This window comes from Camelus bactrianus, chromosome 10 (genome assembly GCF_048773025.1).
Source record: "Camelus bactrianus isolate YW-2024 breed Bactrian camel chromosome 10, ASM4877302v1, whole genome shotgun sequence".
NCBI classification, from domain to species: Eukaryota; Metazoa; Chordata; class Mammalia; order Artiodactyla; family Camelidae; genus Camelus; species Camelus bactrianus.
In genome coordinates this window covers 3,397,261-3,413,099 of record NC_133548.1, presented here as the reverse complement: position 1 = coordinate 3,413,099, position 15,839 = coordinate 3,397,261, and the positions used below count along the sequence as shown (strand labels likewise).

The 15,839-nt window shown below is 57.4% G+C and overlaps 1 protein-coding gene and 1 long non-coding RNA gene across 13 annotated transcripts in view; one reads left to right on the top strand and one right to left on the bottom strand.

Annotated features, from left to right (window-relative positions):
- ANO1 (anoctamin 1) overlaps nucleotides 1-15,839 on the top strand; it is a 133,009-nt gene that overhangs the window by 89,238 nt on the left and 27,932 nt on the right. For all 12 annotated transcript variants that reach the window (XM_074371545.1, XM_074371550.1, XM_074371548.1 and 9 more), the window contains 4 exons: nucleotides 1,729-1,793; nucleotides 2,510-2,644; nucleotides 5,798-5,958; nucleotides 14,269-14,351. In XM_074371545.1, the coding sequence (XP_074227646.1) occupies nucleotides 1,729-1,793; nucleotides 2,510-2,644; nucleotides 5,798-5,958; nucleotides 14,269-14,351 (444 nt within the window). The remainder of the gene's footprint in view (nucleotides 1-1,728; nucleotides 1,794-2,509; nucleotides 2,645-5,797; nucleotides 5,959-14,268; nucleotides 14,352-15,839) is intronic.
- Nucleotides 6,345-14,825, bottom strand: LOC141578807 (uncharacterized). The gene is made up of 4 exons (XR_012509492.1): nucleotides 14,178-14,825; nucleotides 10,845-13,580; nucleotides 9,759-9,929; nucleotides 6,345-7,399 (listed from the first exon to the last, which is right to left on the bottom strand). It is a non-coding gene; the product is annotated as an uncharacterized LOC141578807 (long non-coding RNA).

The window sequence follows — 15,839 nt, the reverse complement described above, 5'->3', positions numbered from 1 at the left end:
ACGCATCCCAGTTCCTTACCCAGAAGCTGCGAGGCCTCACCCACCAGCAGGCAGGCTTGCTGTTAGCTTTTCCGAACTTGTTGGAACCCTGCTGGACACACCCTGTCCCTGCCGCTTACAGAAAGACTGGACGTCTAAAGGAAGCTACTCTTACAAAACTCAGAGCAGACCAAACCTAGGATTCTGACAGCAAGGTTCGCTGATCATTTATTAAGAATGCATCTGGCTTTTCTGTGTTGTTTTCCTCCCCGTCTTTTGGAGGCACGTGTGCTGGCTTGTGTTCTCCCGGGTGCTGTTTCTCAGCCCTGCAGAAGGAGAAGAAATGGAGGCGTTTGCAGGAGGGTCCTTTCTCCGGACCCCTGACTCCCTCATCTGTGAAAGCTGGACCCCTCCCAGTGAGCCTCTTACACTTTTTAAATTTTCAGAGACTTAATGGGAGATGTCTTTGTGCACAGAGATCCATCCCGTCAGCTCTTGATCTTCCAAGACAGGGGGGGAGAAGGTGTCAGCTCAGGCTGCTGTAATGAAATACCAGACTGAGGGGCTTAAACAGGAGACATTTGTCTCTCACGGTTCTGGAGGCTGGAAGTCCCCGGTCAGGGCGCTGGCAGGGTAGGGTTCTGGTGAGGGCTCTCTCCCTGGCTTGCAGACGGCCGCCTTCTAACTGTGCTCTCACATGGCCTTTCCCCCATGTGTGCACGTTAAAAAAGAAAGCCCTGGTATCTCTTCCTCTTCTTATAGAGACGCGGGTCCTATCAGATCAAAACCCCAGTCTCATTGTTGCGGAAAAGTGTGTTACAGCTTGGCATTACAGCTCAGTTGTGACAGCAACCTGGATCTGGGCGAGAAACCAAGCAGCACTCGGAGAGTTGAAGAACTCAAGTTTATTATGCCAGTGGGCCCAGAAGAGTTAACACTTCAAGTTCTGGACCCTATTTGCAGGTTTACACAGGCCTTTATAGGCTACCAGTTTACTCTTTGCAACATCATATGCAAATAAGGTATAACAAAAGTTGACCAACTAGGAACAAGCTTTGTAGAAATAGACCAATCAGGAGTGAGGAAAATAACCAATCAGGAGTGAGCTTCATGCAAATGAAGTACTACAAATGGACCAATCAGAAGTTGGGAAGTGGACCAGTGAGGAGTGAGAGTAATAACCAATCAGGAGTGAAGGAAAACAGCCAATCAGACGTGAGCTCAGAGAACCAATAGAATTTTAGGGGTAAGTAAGCCATTTCAGAGGCAAAAAGTGAGATAGAGCCTCTGGGCCAGGGAACAGGATGGTGCTGGTAGGAGAGTAGTGGCCATTTCAGACCAACTCCAGACCCAATTGTGAAGGGTGAGGGCTCCACAGTGATGCCCAAGGCTTCTTTCTCAGCCCCACCATCACCTAAGAACATAGGCCTGTTCTTGCCTGAGGACCCCGCCCCCGCCTGTGGGTTCTTCGAGGCCCTACCCAGAGCTGAAAGCTTTGACCCGTTTTTCCGTGTCTGTCCCCCCAACTAGAAGGGGAGCGCCAGGATTCGGCTCTGCTCACCTCAGTGCCCAGTGCCCAGCACGGTCCTTGGCACAGGGTTGACTCTCTACACGTGTTTGTTGAATGAATGCATGATGGAGCTGTGAGCTGAGTACCTCAGTTCAGCGGCGTCCCGGCAGCTCCGTGTTCCGGGGAGAGAGCTGGGAGGTCACATTTTCCCCAGCCCCTCACCACTTTCTCTCTCCCAGCTCCTGTACGAAGAGTGGGCCAGTTACGGGGTCTTCTACAAGTACCAGCCCATCGATCTGGTCAGGTAAGAGGGGGCGCCAGGAGCAGACCTAATCGGTTAAATGTCCCTATGCGTCGACCGCACTGAGCGCGCAGTCCCAGGAGCCTGTTTGAGCTTGAAGAGCTCGTGCCGAGGAGCCAAGGCCTTCCGGCAGGGGCAGGACCCAAAGCCCGGCCGAGCCTTCGGTGGGGCAGTTGACTCAGATTCACCGCAGGATGGGCTGTTGTCTGTCGTGTTCACCATCTCCCACTAAAATCACGTTCCAGCTTGACCCAGCTGGGCGACTGGCGGGGTTCCTTTCTTTGCTATATTGAGAGAAAAAAAGAACTGCCTTGGAATTTGTAAGAACTGGCCATCGAGGACCTGCGTTCCGGGGCAGGAAGGGGCAGACAGATAAACAATGTGTGTGCTGTGGGGACATGCAGACCAGAGCTCAGCCCATCAAGGAGCTTGAGATGCTTAATATACGGGAGTTATTGGTTCTCCTGGTGCCTCCGGGCTGAACAGGCTGGGAAATGGAGCCCACAGCCTCTGGGCAGCACCCTGCCAGCAGCCTGGGTCCCCAGCGGAAGAGCTCCCACCTTCGGAGCACAGGGGAGAAAGGGGGTGGACGCAGGGAAGGCCTGGTGGCCTGGCTCAGAGTCCCCCTGGGGCTCCCGTGTGAGCTGCCCCTCACTGGGGCGGGGACGGGTTGTGGATTGAGAGTAAGTGTGTCTGTTTGGCTTTGCCCTGCGGTGTAGGAAGTATTTTGGGGAGAAGATCGGCCTGTACTTCGCCTGGCTGGGCGTGTACACCCAGATGCTCATCCCCGCCTCCGTGGTGGGGATCATCGTTTTCCTCTACGGATGGGCCACCGTCGATGAGAACATCCCCAGGTAGGTGGGCCGCCCCCTCCCCCTGAACACACAAGCAGAGCTCCCCGGGACCTGGGCCCCTCACCCCAGCCCCCCGGGCACCGGCTCAGCCCCCCGGGAAGTCACATGCCTGGCCAGGCGCCTTCGGGACACGGGGCGCAGTCCAGAGGGTGTAATAGCCGTCTGACAGCGTGGGCAGCCTTTCCAGGCACAGACGCCCTGGGGGATGTTTTATTGTCGAGAGGAAGACATAAAATAAATATCCAGCTCCTTTTCATTCTTTGAAGCTTTTTTTTTTACCCATTTAGTTCTCGGTTATGATGTGACAACAAAATTCACTGCTTCCTGGGGAGGTCAGGAAATGAGACAGATGACCGTTCCGAGGCCTTGGGGCACGTGCTCAGCCGGCCAGGCTCCGTCTCCCTGCAGCGTCCCCACCCCCGCGGCTTTGGGAAACCTTGCAGCACCAGCATCTTAACAAAGGCTGGCCCGGTGCAGCAGACCCGTCTCTGAACGCAAGGGTGACGTTTCCTGCTGCTGCTCCCCGCGCAGTAAAGCAGGCATGGGGCGCGCTTGGAAGAGGCCGCCGCCCCGGAGCAGCCCAGCCTGTGTGGTGTTGCTCTCTCCAAGTGGCAGCCAGAACGTGGCCCAAGCAGTGGGCACTTGGGGACACCATCTCCCGTCTTCTCTAGTTTCCCAGACTTGCTAATACTCACCCCAAAGTAACTGTGTCATGGGTTCAGGACCTCAGGCCCAGCCTGTGTCAGGGACACTGTGCCGATGGGCAGACCGCTGGTTAGAAAGGTGGACGCCGCTGGCCCTGTCTCCCAGGAGCTGGCAGTCAGTCGGGGACAGTCCTGAGACATCAGTGTCATTACCTCTTACAGCTCAGCCCTGTATCTCTAAACTAGAGCTGTGGCTTGGAAAATTCACCCAGTTCTGCTTGGTAAAAAGCCAGTGAAGGAGTCTTTTACCTGGTGGAGAAACGGACTCCTTAGAGAACTCAGCTGCGTAGAGGCCACATCCGGTAACTTTTTATGCAAGTGAGGTTTTCATACATGAATAACACCTAAAGTATTCCGCCCACCCTGCACCAGAACGTTAAAGGAGTCTGGCTAATGTCCCCTCCAGGGTTATTTCGGGCACAGGCAGGAGAAAACTTGTCCCTTTGTTTGCTAATGACATAAGTTACCAAAGCAGCCCAGAGTGATGGAGACTTGACTCCAAAGAAGTGGGGAGCCCCCCCCCACCACCACCACCCGGGCCCACGAGGCAGCCTGGAGGCTTCTCCATCAGCCTTCTCCCTGTCCTGGAGAGGAGATGGAGCTGGCGCCCCCAGGCTGGACCCGGCCAGCTCTGCCGCCTCCCATCACACAGCCAGGGATGCAGACAGATTCACTGGGGATTCTGGAGGCCTGTCTGACCTCGGCCTCTGCCCGCTTGGTGCCTTGGACAAAGCAGGAGGTGTGTGTTCCCTTTGGAACCTGAGCCGTCCAAGCTTGTAGGATAGCAGGCCCCCTGCGCCTCTGGTGCCGCCCCTCCATTCTCTCCAAAGAGCAGGCCCGCCCGTCGCTTGTCTTTATTTTGGCCGGAGGTGGTGAAGGGAGAGACTGAGGGTTTAAAACCAGCAGAAACAGGCTTTTTGTCTGGCTGGGGTGTTTATGCTGGCAGGGAGGAGGGCTGGGGCAGCTGTGGGGCTCACAGGCAGGCAGAGATGCAGGCCCTGGCCCTCCCTGGCCCCGCCCACCCTCAGGACTCCGGGCCCCCCACCCTCGGGCTGGGGGTCTCTGTGGCCCCAGATGGCACATTGACGATGGTGCAGTGGGGGGAGCCTTCCATCCACTGCTTCCCTGAGAGGGGCCGGGGTCAGGCACGGTGGGATGTCCTGCCCTCTGCCTTTCAGGAGAGGCCCTCAGGAGCGAGGGACAAGAGCTGGACTCCTGTGCCTTTTAAAAAACCCCTGTAGCCGCCTGGCATTCAGTTATTCCCACAACAACGTGCACAGCAGGGCGGTTTAGGCGTCCCAGCACCGTCTCAAGGGCTCTCTCTATTAACAGCGCTCACTGTTAGCACCAGCCTTGACGGAGTCCTCCTGACGACCCAGGAACACGGGTTCTCTCGATTCGCAGCCTCGCCATCCTCCAGACGGGGACACTGAGGCCCCAGGAGTTTGAGCAACCTGCCCAGAGCCACACAGGTCACAAGGGGGAGAGCTGGGATTCACACTCAGAGCTGGCCGGCTGCCGAGTCCAGGGTGTGCCTGCGCCAGCCGCACTCACACGCAGACACACACACCACACACATACACACACCACACATACAAACACAACCACACACGTATACACACGTATACACACACCACACACAGATACACACATACACACATACACACACGTACCCCACAGACAGACACACAGATACCACACAGACACACACACCACACGCACACCCACAGCAGAGTGGGGACTGAGCCCTGATCTCTGTCTCAGGAAAGCCTACACCCCGAACGGCTCTCAGCTGCTGCCTGGAGGCCACGGGAGGCAGGAGCGGCCCTGAGCAGTTGCGGGGCACACCGCGCGGGACACATGGCGCGGGGCATACAGCGCGTGGGCTCAGGAGGGCCGTGCGTTCTCGTGCTTTCCCCCCGTTCCTCTTTCAGGTCCCAGGGTCCCTGTCCTGTAAGGACCTGGTCAGAATTCTCTATTAACACAAGCCTAGGTGGCATCTGGTTACCAGACAGAGGCTGGGTGGGGACCTCGGCTCCTCCTAAAGGTGGCTCCAGTACGGCTGTGGCTCCTGCTGCCCGGGCCCCCCCCAGCCACCGAGGTGAACACTCAGGCGGCCTCTCCGGCCACACAGCAAGTCTAGGCAGGTCCATGCCCAGGGCCGCCCGCGGAAAGTGTAGGTCGCTTGCAGAATAAAAATGCAGGGACCCGCTCAGAAATCATTAAGTTTAAGCAGGTGACAGCAAAGTGGGAGATTGGTCTGGGGGCCCTGCGTGGTGGCACTGGTCACAAGTCGTGGAGGCTGGCCTTGGATGGGAGGAAGGACGTGGACCTGGCTGCAGCTGGCTGGGCGCCGGCCCACGCCCACCGTGGCGAGGACCCCCAGCCCTTCCTCCCGCCCCAGCGGCCCACCTGGCCCAGGGACTCTGGTCTGCTCCCTCTCTTCCAGCATGGAGATGTGCGACCAGAGACACAACATCACCATGTGTCCTCTGTGCGACAAGACCTGCAGCTACTGGAAGATGAGCTCGGCTTGTGCCACGGCCCGCGCCAGCCACCTCTTCGACAACCCCGCCACCGTCTTCTTCTCTGTCTTCATGGCCCTCTGGGGTAAGCGGAGCACCGCCACCCTGTGTCTTGGGGGCAGAGGCGATGCTGGGTGGGTCCCCAGGTTCCCTTCTTCTCCTTGAGATGATCCACAGGGCTATTTGCCAGGGATGCACAGAGGAGGAACAGTGGGTGGAAACAACCCCCCATTCGGTCTGCAGGTCACCTGGGTCTGTGCTGGGTCACAGGTGCTCACGAGTTACCTAACCTGGCCAGGAGCCCATATGAAAAGGCTGAGAGGATACTTTGCTCCCAGAAACGGGACCTCTTTCCTGGGTCCAGGATTTGTTGGCCCAGGAAGGGCAGCCGCTTTAGAACGGGTTGTGGGGAGCGGATCACGGCCTCCGCCTTCTTCCCTGACGATGCTAGGAAAGCTGACCTGGGCCAGGCCCTGAGACCCATCTCTCATTGTCCCTCCGGCACCCCTGCAGGGTCCGTGCGCCCATTTCACAGATAAGGAAGCCAAGGCCCAGAGGGAGTTAGTGTGAGTCACCTGGGATCACTGAGCTCCTGAGTGGCCAAGGCAAGGAGTGAACATATGATTCCAGAGCCTGTGCCTTTAATCTCTGGACTCCACTGCCACCCAGAGTCCAAGGCAAATGACTCCTTCTCCAGGATTCTTCCCAAATGCAGGTCCCACTTGGTACCCAACTCAGGCTTGGGAGGGGCGTGGGAGGCTTGTAAATGATGGCTGGATGCATTTCTGCAGATGTTTCTGGATTAGCAAACAGGCCTGTTTCCTCTTCTGTGACCCCGTGGTACAGTCTCTGCTGGCAGGGGATTCAGGATTTAGGCACCCGTGTGCTGAGAAGACCCTGGGCACCAGACCCCCATTCTTTGTCTTCAGGGGCTCCCCTCTACTAGGAGATGGAGCTGCGCACAGGGAAGGCACAGGAGCCCAGGAGGGGGGAAGTCAGAAAGGGCTTCCTGGAAGAGGTGTGAGCCCCTGGAGCTGAGTTCGGAGCTGTGGGGGCCAGGGTGCTGGGCATTTGTGGCAGAGGGACCAAGTGTAGTAACGGAGAGGGCTGCTGCTGGCTCAGGAGTGAACAGCATGTGCAAAGGCCCTGTGGTGAGGGTGCAGGCCTGTGGAAGGAAACTGCGGGTGCAGGTGCAGGTGGGAAGGGGAGGAAGGAGGACCCCAGAGGCCAGCAAGGGCCATGAAGGACTCTGTTCTCACTGGGAGGACTCAGAAGCCGGTGCAGTCGGCCTGCTGCATCACATAGGTTTTCTTGTCTCATTTTGCGTTGGAGACGGCGACTGTAAGAGGCAGCCGGGGAGGTGATGGAGGGAGGCTGGCCCAGCTCCGACTGCGGACAGTGGCAGGGCTTTCGCTTGGAGCCCACGTGAGCTCCGTGACAGACGCTCAGCCCTCCCACTTCCCCGTCGGGCAGGTGATGGTGAGAGGTCAGTTTCTCCCGAGGGCGGCACAGCACGGGAAGGAGGCCTATGGAGATAGATGAAAATGTGAAAACAGCTTGGACTCTGGGAGACTGGAGCTCAGATCTCACCTTTCACCTCACGCTTGGGGGCCTCTGTGAATTACATCACTTCATCTCCTTCTGTAAAGGACACGAGCTTCAGTTAGCGAGCCCTGCTGCATGCCAGGCACTGTCCTAAGCGTCTTACGCGTGGTGACTCATCAATCCCCCCTATAACTGTAGCAGGGAAATAGCTTCACTAACCCGTTTGGCAGATGGACAAATGGAGGCCACTTTCCCAAGGTTGTACTAGCTAATAAGAGGCAGAGGTGAGACTTGAACCCCAGCCTCCTGGTTCCACAGCCCCAAATACTTGATCACTGGGCTCTCCTCCCTCTGCCGGCTCCTGACCACGTCCAGCTGATGTGCGTGCTTAACTCGTGCTTGGCTTGTTCCTGACAGGATGACCTCAGAATCATTCTCTCACCTGAAACAGCTTCCCTGTCTGCCTCCAGACACATACGCGCCCTTCCCCTCCAGAGCCTGCACAGAGTTCTGCACAGGCTTTCTCACTGATCCCCACGACAGCCCTGGAGAGAAACCCTGCTGTTCTCTGATGAGGACGCTGAAGCACAGAGAGGTTAAGTAACTTGCCCAAGATCACACAGCTGGCAGATTCATCATAAACATGACAGGTTCGTGCCCTGGCTTGCCAGCCTCCAAGGTCCAAGCTCTGATCTCACCTCTCCATCCAAGCATCCCCCAGCCCTTTCTGTGCCCCTCTGGGGAAGCAGAGATGTTACCATGAGTGGGCAGTAGGGGCAAACGGACAGTAATGCTGCTCAGCCCGCCCACAAAGCAGGGAACATTAGATTCTGTGCATCCTCTCAACAGAGCCAGCTCACTCATGCCACTTCTTTACTGAGCACCTACTGTGTGCAGAATACATACCCCCAAAGGGGTTGGCCAGCCCTTACCAGCAGCCCCGGCCTTGGAAGAAAAACAGATGTTTCCATCCCTCCCACACCCAGGACGCAGGGAAACGGGCAGAGCCGTGCTCCTGCTGTGTGCCCCTGCCTCCTCCAGCTCCACCTCCCCGGGAGGGACGACAAAGGTTCCTGTCTGTCAAGTGCAGTTCCATCTACACACTCCATTTGGGGGGAAAAAATAACAAAAAAGCCAAACCACTCCTGTGAAGCACTTACTTTAGGAAAAAGGAAGCTATTCTAAATCAAGACAGAAGCAACAGGAAGGGGCCTGCTGGGCCTGAGACGTGCCTGTTGTCACGCCGCCCCTGCTGGTATGTCCCCCTGTCCCCTGGCCCTTTCACACCCGCTGTCAAGCGTAATTAGCAGAGATCTTGCCAACGCTGAGGTTTTTTTTAATCCCTTGTTCAATTACTTGTTCATTACCCTCCAGAGGATCATTTTCCCACTGGTGTTTCTTCTCCACCTGTTCTTTCTGAGTCTGTCCTTCAGCTGTTAACGTTTCTGCTCACACAGTGACAGCGACCCCAAGCCTATTCCTGGCAGAATGGGGCCGTGTCACTGCCCCGGGGGTCGCCTTTGGTCACTGCTTTCATCTTGCTTCCCCTCCACGGTGGGGTCCAGCTTGTCCCAAGGCTGACACGCCCATCCTGGAGCCATGAGCTCTGGGTGAGCCCCCCGCTGCCTGGGATTTATGACATATCAAAGCCTCAAATAAGATGTCACGCAAAGCAACTTAGAGTCTCATTTAGCTGTTCAGGAGGATCAATTTTCTGAAATTATGGCATAATAATGGGGTTTTAACAGCTTGTCAGTTCCATGCCGAACAAAGAGGGTTATTTGATTTGAGCCTGGCTGCAAGACCGGAGAAAGAGAGCCCCAGCATTAACGGGGTGATGGGTGCGATCGAAGCCCCTCCCCTGCCAGGGGCTGCGCCCGGGGCTCCAGCGGAGTTGGTGGTCACTGGCTGGGTCACCCCAGCTGGATGGGATGGAGCGAGAGGCTGATTCTCTGCTGGAATCAAGAGGCCAGCAGCCGGCTCAAGAGCGAATGCTTGTTCGGCGGGTAAATAAGGAGGGTCAGTGAGAAAAGGACAGGTTGGAGGCCTTTGTGCGGGGACCCTGTCTCCCCTGGGGCCCCACAGGCGCATTCACTCTCCTGTGTGGCTCTTGGCAGCCCACGGACACACATCTCCAACCTCCATTCCCAGAGGAAGGAGTGCACTGAGCAGGCGTTTGACTGTCAGGAGGCAGAGGTCAGTGAAGCTGGTCTCTGCTCTCGGGGGTCACGTTTTAAGGAGTGTGAGCCCTGTCTGTCCCCGGGGCCCATGGCACGGGACTGCCAGGCAGGGGAGTTCCAGGGAGGCAAGATCGCCTCCCGTAAGGAGCTTGGGCCTCACCGTGGAGACGGGGCAGAGGGGGCCGTCCTCGGGGCGGCCGCAGAAGCACCCCAGCATCGGTCAGAGCCCTCCGTCGAGGCTGTGCCTTCGTGTCAGCAGCAGTGCTTCAGTGAAGGAGAGCTAAGAAAAGGGGGTTCAGCAGCCAGCTGAGGGGCATCCAGAATTACGAACCTGGAGGAAAGACAGTTTGGCAGGTCAAGCCGGGCCCAAGGGAGGCGGGCTGAGATGCGGCCCGGGAGGAACAGAGGTGTGCGGTGGGGTGGAGGGTGGACGGCCAGCCACTCTGATGGAGTGAGAGATGGATGGAAGGACAGGGCCAACGGTGGACAGATCAGTGTGTCCAGATGCCTGTGTGCACCAGGGACGCCCACGGAGCTTGCTCTGAATGCAGATTGCAGGTCGGCACGGGGCCCCTGAGGTGGGGGTTCCGCTACAGCATATCGCGGGCCCGTCGGAGAACCCCCAGAGGAAAGCGGACAGGCTGCCCCCACCCCCACGTAAGCACAAGGGTGTTTGGCTCTAGCCCGTGTGCTCCGCGGCCCCCACGTCCGGCAGAGGGTCTTAAACCCGGAAGCAGAGTCTGTACCCCTTGTTCGGTGACTTTTTTTTTAAGTTCGGGTGAAATTCACATCAGGTGAAGTCACTGTTTTAAGTGCACAGCTCAGTGGCATTTAGGACACTCGCCACGTTGTGCCAGCGTCACAGTTTCATTCCCCCTAGGGGAGACCCGGTGCCCAGGAAACAGTGCTGCCTTCACCCCCGGCCACAACCAACCTGCTTCCTGTTCTGTGGATTTATCTGTAAATACTGTGGACGCTTTGTGTAAACGGAACCAACCGTATGCTTTGCTCTGTGATCAGCCTCTGCACGAGACCCAGTGGAGGCGCCTCGGGTGAGCTGGGTACCACGCGGGGGTCCCGCCTGAGGCTGCGCTGTGCCCTGGCTCACCGACGCCCCACAGTGGGCGCTGCTGCTGAACCTATTGTGCAGACGTGGAGACTGAGGCCGGCGGGGGGCGGGGGGCAGTCCTGCACCCAAGCTTACACCTGGGTTTGATCCAGGGTCAATCCCGAGACCTTCGCTCACCTGCCACTTCTGGGCTACTGTCTACAGATGTGTCTTCCCAACGTTGCGTGGTGAAGAAAAACGTTGGAAGGAAGAAGCCTCACCACCCGCGACCGTCCTGGCCTGGGCCCCCTCTTCACTCCCGGGCCGCTGTGCTGTGCTGCCCCCGGGCTCAGGAGTGCCGGGGGGGTGGGCTTGTCTCTTTGGCCCCCTTGTCTGGCTGCTGGGGTCAAGGCCATCGTGTCACGTCTTTAGTAGCCCTGGGTTCTGCACACGGCTTGTCCTTCTGGGGGTGGGAAGCCACACCCCTAACCCCGGCCAATCTTGGGCTCAGAAGTCCTGGATCCAGGTTTCTGTTATGTGTTAACCAGTCACCTGACTCCTTGGGGTGTCTGTTTACCCATCCGTGCAAAGGAGTGCGTCGTCCCTGCGCCGAGGGCCTGGGGGTGGGCTGGAAGGAGGCTCCCCGAGCACGCCCAGCGCTGACACCGGCTGGACGTCGCGGGAAGTCTGTGTGACGTGGTTAGCACGTCAGCCAGGAGAACCGTGCCTGGGAACCTCAGAGGGAAGGGATGGGACCCCAGCAGGACCCGCTGCTGTCCACACGGCTAGGGGGAGGAGGCCGGGCAGCAGGAGCTCAGGAGCTGCAGAGGAGGAGCCGTCGGCTCCCTGCCTGCCTTGGCCCTGCCCAGTAGAAGGTGGGTTTTCACGTTGCTCGGATGCCCGGTTCTGAGCTGAGACCTCAGGACGGCCCCTGGCTCAGGGTGAGCCTTCACATTGCCCCGCCGCCCGCCATGCCTGAACATCACAGCTCCATCCCTTTGCTCCAAAGCAGGCGGGGCAGACTCCACGCCATGGAGCCCAGGCGACAGGGCATGGTGGGGTCTGTGGCTGAGTGAAGAAGTTATGCCCAAACTTTGACAGAGCAATGGTCACTCCTCAGCACCAGCCTTCTGATGCCAGTGCTTCTGAGTTTCAAAGGAAAAGCAGGAAACTCGTGATTTTATATAAAATGTCTGCATTTCTTAAACACAGCTGATCCAAATGAGCCTTGTCAACGTACCATCTCCACTCCATGGCCACCAGGTTGTGACCGCACGTCCAGTCTCGGTCCTGGTCAGCCTTCAGATACCTCTGGGAGAGAGCTCTTGAATCTATCTTAAGATATTTAACAGTAAAATTCTAGAGCAAGAATGCCTGGGTTTAAATACCAGCTGACTAGCTGTGTGACCTTGGGCAAATTACTTAACCTGTCTGTGCCTCTGCTTCCTTATCCATAAAATGGTAATACAAGTTTTGCTGTAATCATCAAGTTTATTATTATGATTTTATTATTATTCCCTTAAAGAAAATCAAATATCTGTGCAGAGGATCCATCAGGTGGTTAAGTGTATACTCTGGGGTAGATAGAATTAGATTCAAGTCCCACTCCTGCTGTTAACCTGCAGTTGACCTTGGGCATGGCATTGAGTCCTCTGAGCCTCTGTCCTCGTTTGTCAATGTACGAGTGGCAGTCGCTCTCATTGCATGGTGTGGTTTCGAGGGCTCATGTAACTGATGTCGGATAACCACCAGCACAGAGCCCGCTGCAGGCGCGTCCTCCCACTGCAGACTGGCGAGTGGGGGGAGGGGGAGGCCCAGGAGGCGGGGGTGGGGGGCACGCAGGGAGGCCAAGACTGGGGAGGGAAACAGGCCGGCTCTCCCACTGAGCCTGAGGTCTCAAAGGCGGCCTCGCCACGGGCAGGCAGAGGAGGACAGAGAGGGACAGCTGTCGAAACACAGTGAAGGAGCGAAGGGCCTTCCTGAGTGGATGGAGGGGTGGGAATGGGCCCGAGGTCCTCCACTGCAGTGACCAAAGGACACGTTGCAAGAAGCAGAAGGAAACACCCTCACATGTTCCTTCTCAGGAGGTGCTGAGACTGTGGATGGGCCTGCGCCACCGGCCACACGCTGCCTCACTGCAGGTGCCCGGCCCCTCCAGAGTCCCTGCTCAGTCTGTATCTGCTGGGAGTGTACTTGTGTCACAGGGAACTACATTTCCCAGGCTCCCCTGCTCTGCTGTCTGGTTTCTGGGAAGATTCAGCCAATGGGAAGCCCTGATGGGGATCAGAAGGCGGGAGAAAGGGAGAAGCCAGGGTGTTTCTCCTTCTCTCCCTCTGCTTCCCGGGGCGTCTCTGGAGGAGGTTTTGTCTTCTCCAAGGCTCTAACTCCCACCAGACGCGCACCCTTCATGATCCTGGCTTCTTCTGGGAAGCTCCAGTTTCCAGTAACCGCCTTCCCTTGTCCCGCTGCCCCTAAATGACCCACTGCATTGGCAGCAACTTCCTACTGTTGCTAATCGCTGGGTGGTCTCACCGTCCCCTGCTGGCCTTCTCAGCTCTTCCCCTGCCTGTGCGGCCAAGCCCAGGTTTAAATTACCCCAGTCAGAAAGACCGAGGAGGTTCCTGTGTCCCGGCTGGGCCTGGCTGGTGCAGCAGCTGGTGTTTGACGTGTACGCATTCTGCACAGATACACGCAGACTCCGAGGCCTGTTCTCAGCTCGCCTTAACAGGGAGGGGGCATACAGACTAAAGCTCTCTGAACCAGATGAGTCAGATTCAGGCCCACTTCCTTCCAGGGCCAGCGCCTACGTTCTTTCCTGGTAAAGGACGACACTGGGGAATTTGCACTGAAGTTCCACGTCTTGTTGTATTTCCATCTTGACGCCACCACTTCTCAGACAAGCCATGTAATTCCTCTTAGCTTCAGTTTCCTCATCTGTAAAATGAGGGAAAGAATGACGCCTTCCTCCTGTGATTACTGTGAGGTTTGAGGGCCAGGCATTGCTCAAAGAGCTATCACATTAAGTATTAATCTCATTTAAACCACACAATAATCATAGGAGGGTCCCAGGAGGAGCTGGTTTCTTTCCTGACACCAAGTGGAATGATCGGAGGGCTTCCTGGAGGAGGTGGTATTTGAATTATGTTTAGTCTGTTGGGAACACAAAGCAGGATGTAGTGGCTAAGAGTGCAGCACAGCAGTCAGACCATATGCAAGGGTTTGAAGCTTGAGTGAGTGGCCTTGGCCCACCTCTTATGCTTTCTGACCTCAGGACCCCCACCTGTGACTCAGGTCCCCAAGATCGTGGAGGAGGATGGGGAAGAGCACGAGCTCTGGGACCAGCCTGCCCAGCCCCTCACCGTCTGGCTCAGTAAGCTTGGCCAGGACTCAGCTTCCCTGGGGCTCAGTTTTTTCATCTGTAAAGTGAGAAACTGAGAAAGTGATCATCCGCACCTCGTGGGGTCAGAAGGAGGGCTGAACGGATTAATTCGTGGGATGTTCTTGGTCCAGCACTTGGCTGTCCTCACTCACCAAATGGTGCAGAAGAGGAGAATGCTTTCACGTCATCCGATGCCGTGGGATTTCTCAGCCCCTGACTGTCTGGTTCTCCTCCTGCCCTCAGCCGCCACCTTCATGGAGCACTGGAAGCGGAAACAGATGCGACTCAATTACCGCTGGGACCTCACAGGCTTCGAGGAGGAGGAGGTGAGTGGGTTTGGCACTGCGCTCCCCCGTGTCCTCCCCAGCCCACACCCCATTCCTTCCTGGGGACTCCCATGAAAGCCCTAGGTCGCAGAGCCCAGGCGAGGCTGCGCCCGCTGGCTTCTCAGCTCACATCCCTCGTGTTGGAATCCCCCACAGTTGCCAGGGTGACCGTTTGCTGTCTGTCCTAGTGTTTTGATCTCCCTGCTCACATGGACACACTGCCCACCAGCGCAGTCAGGGACACAGGCCAGAGCTCACCACGCTGATCTCATCATGTCTGGGGCGGCCCGGTGGGTCTGGGGAGGGAATTGGCGCCACCCATGAGGCTGAGTCCCCCCCAGAATGTCAGTGAGCCTTTGTCCCGGGTGCCAAACCCTAGATCCCCAGAGCCAGCCCTCAGCCTGGCTGAGAAGTGGGGGCAGATCCTTCACGAATAAAGGGAAGCCACGTGCTGGGCATTCGAGATCGAACGACCACTGCGATGGCGGGTGAGCCCCCTCCCCGGGGCTGCTCAGAACCTTGCCGTTGTCCCATCTCAAATTGCCAGCTCCTGCCAGACTCCCGTGGGATGAGTGGGAACGAGAAGGAAACCGGTCCCACAAACAGCAGAGCTGTGAGGCGTGGCCGCGCTGACCACAGCTTCGTGTTACGGAACCTCTTGCTCAGGGTTTTAAAGAGAAACCGCCGGTGCGTCTTCACTGGAGCGTGAAATTCTCTTCCGACATTTTTTTTAAGCATCCTGTTGTGTTCCCCCGACACCCACACACCTGCTCCCTCCGGGACTGAGCTGGTGGGCCCCTCAGCAGCCAAAGGCGTAGTGCGGTCAGAGAAGCCACTCTGCGGGCTCTGTGCGGACAGTTTTGTCCACACACAAGGGCGCTCGTTTGCTGGGAGAGGCACAGCAGTGTGGCGAGATGGCCTCTGGGACCAGGCCATCCCGAGTCGGCCCCGCCTCACTGTGTGACCTGGGCAGGTCGCTTAACCTTTCTGTGCCTCAGCGTCCTCACTGTCCCCCGTGGTGTGAACTGGGTCAGCCGTCTACTGGAGCAGATTCTAAAGATTCAAATAGAACAAAAAGCAGTGTCGTCTTATTATTTTAGAAGTAGATTTAGAAAGACCTTTCCATGATGTCCCTGTGGTTGGGGCAGGGCCAGTCCCCTTTGTTCAACCCCTTGGGGACCTGCCCCGTGATCTCTTCACCCTGACGGCTTGGGCGCTAGATCGTGGGTGGTGGTCGGAGCCACTGCGCGTGCGGTCCCCAGGGGCCTGAGTGTGTTCCTTAGGGTGAGCCTCCCTGCCCGCCCCCCACGGCTGGCCAGGGGCCCCTCTGGGGTTAACCACCTGAGACGGGGGCGCAGCCTCTCCACGACGTGTGAACCCCAGGGAGCACTTTTGGGGCAGGAGGAAACCTGTGTCTAGTCATCTGGCCCATGTGCTCCTTCCCTGAGCCTGAAACGGTTCAGCCCCGCTCTCCTTTGGGGATTTTCT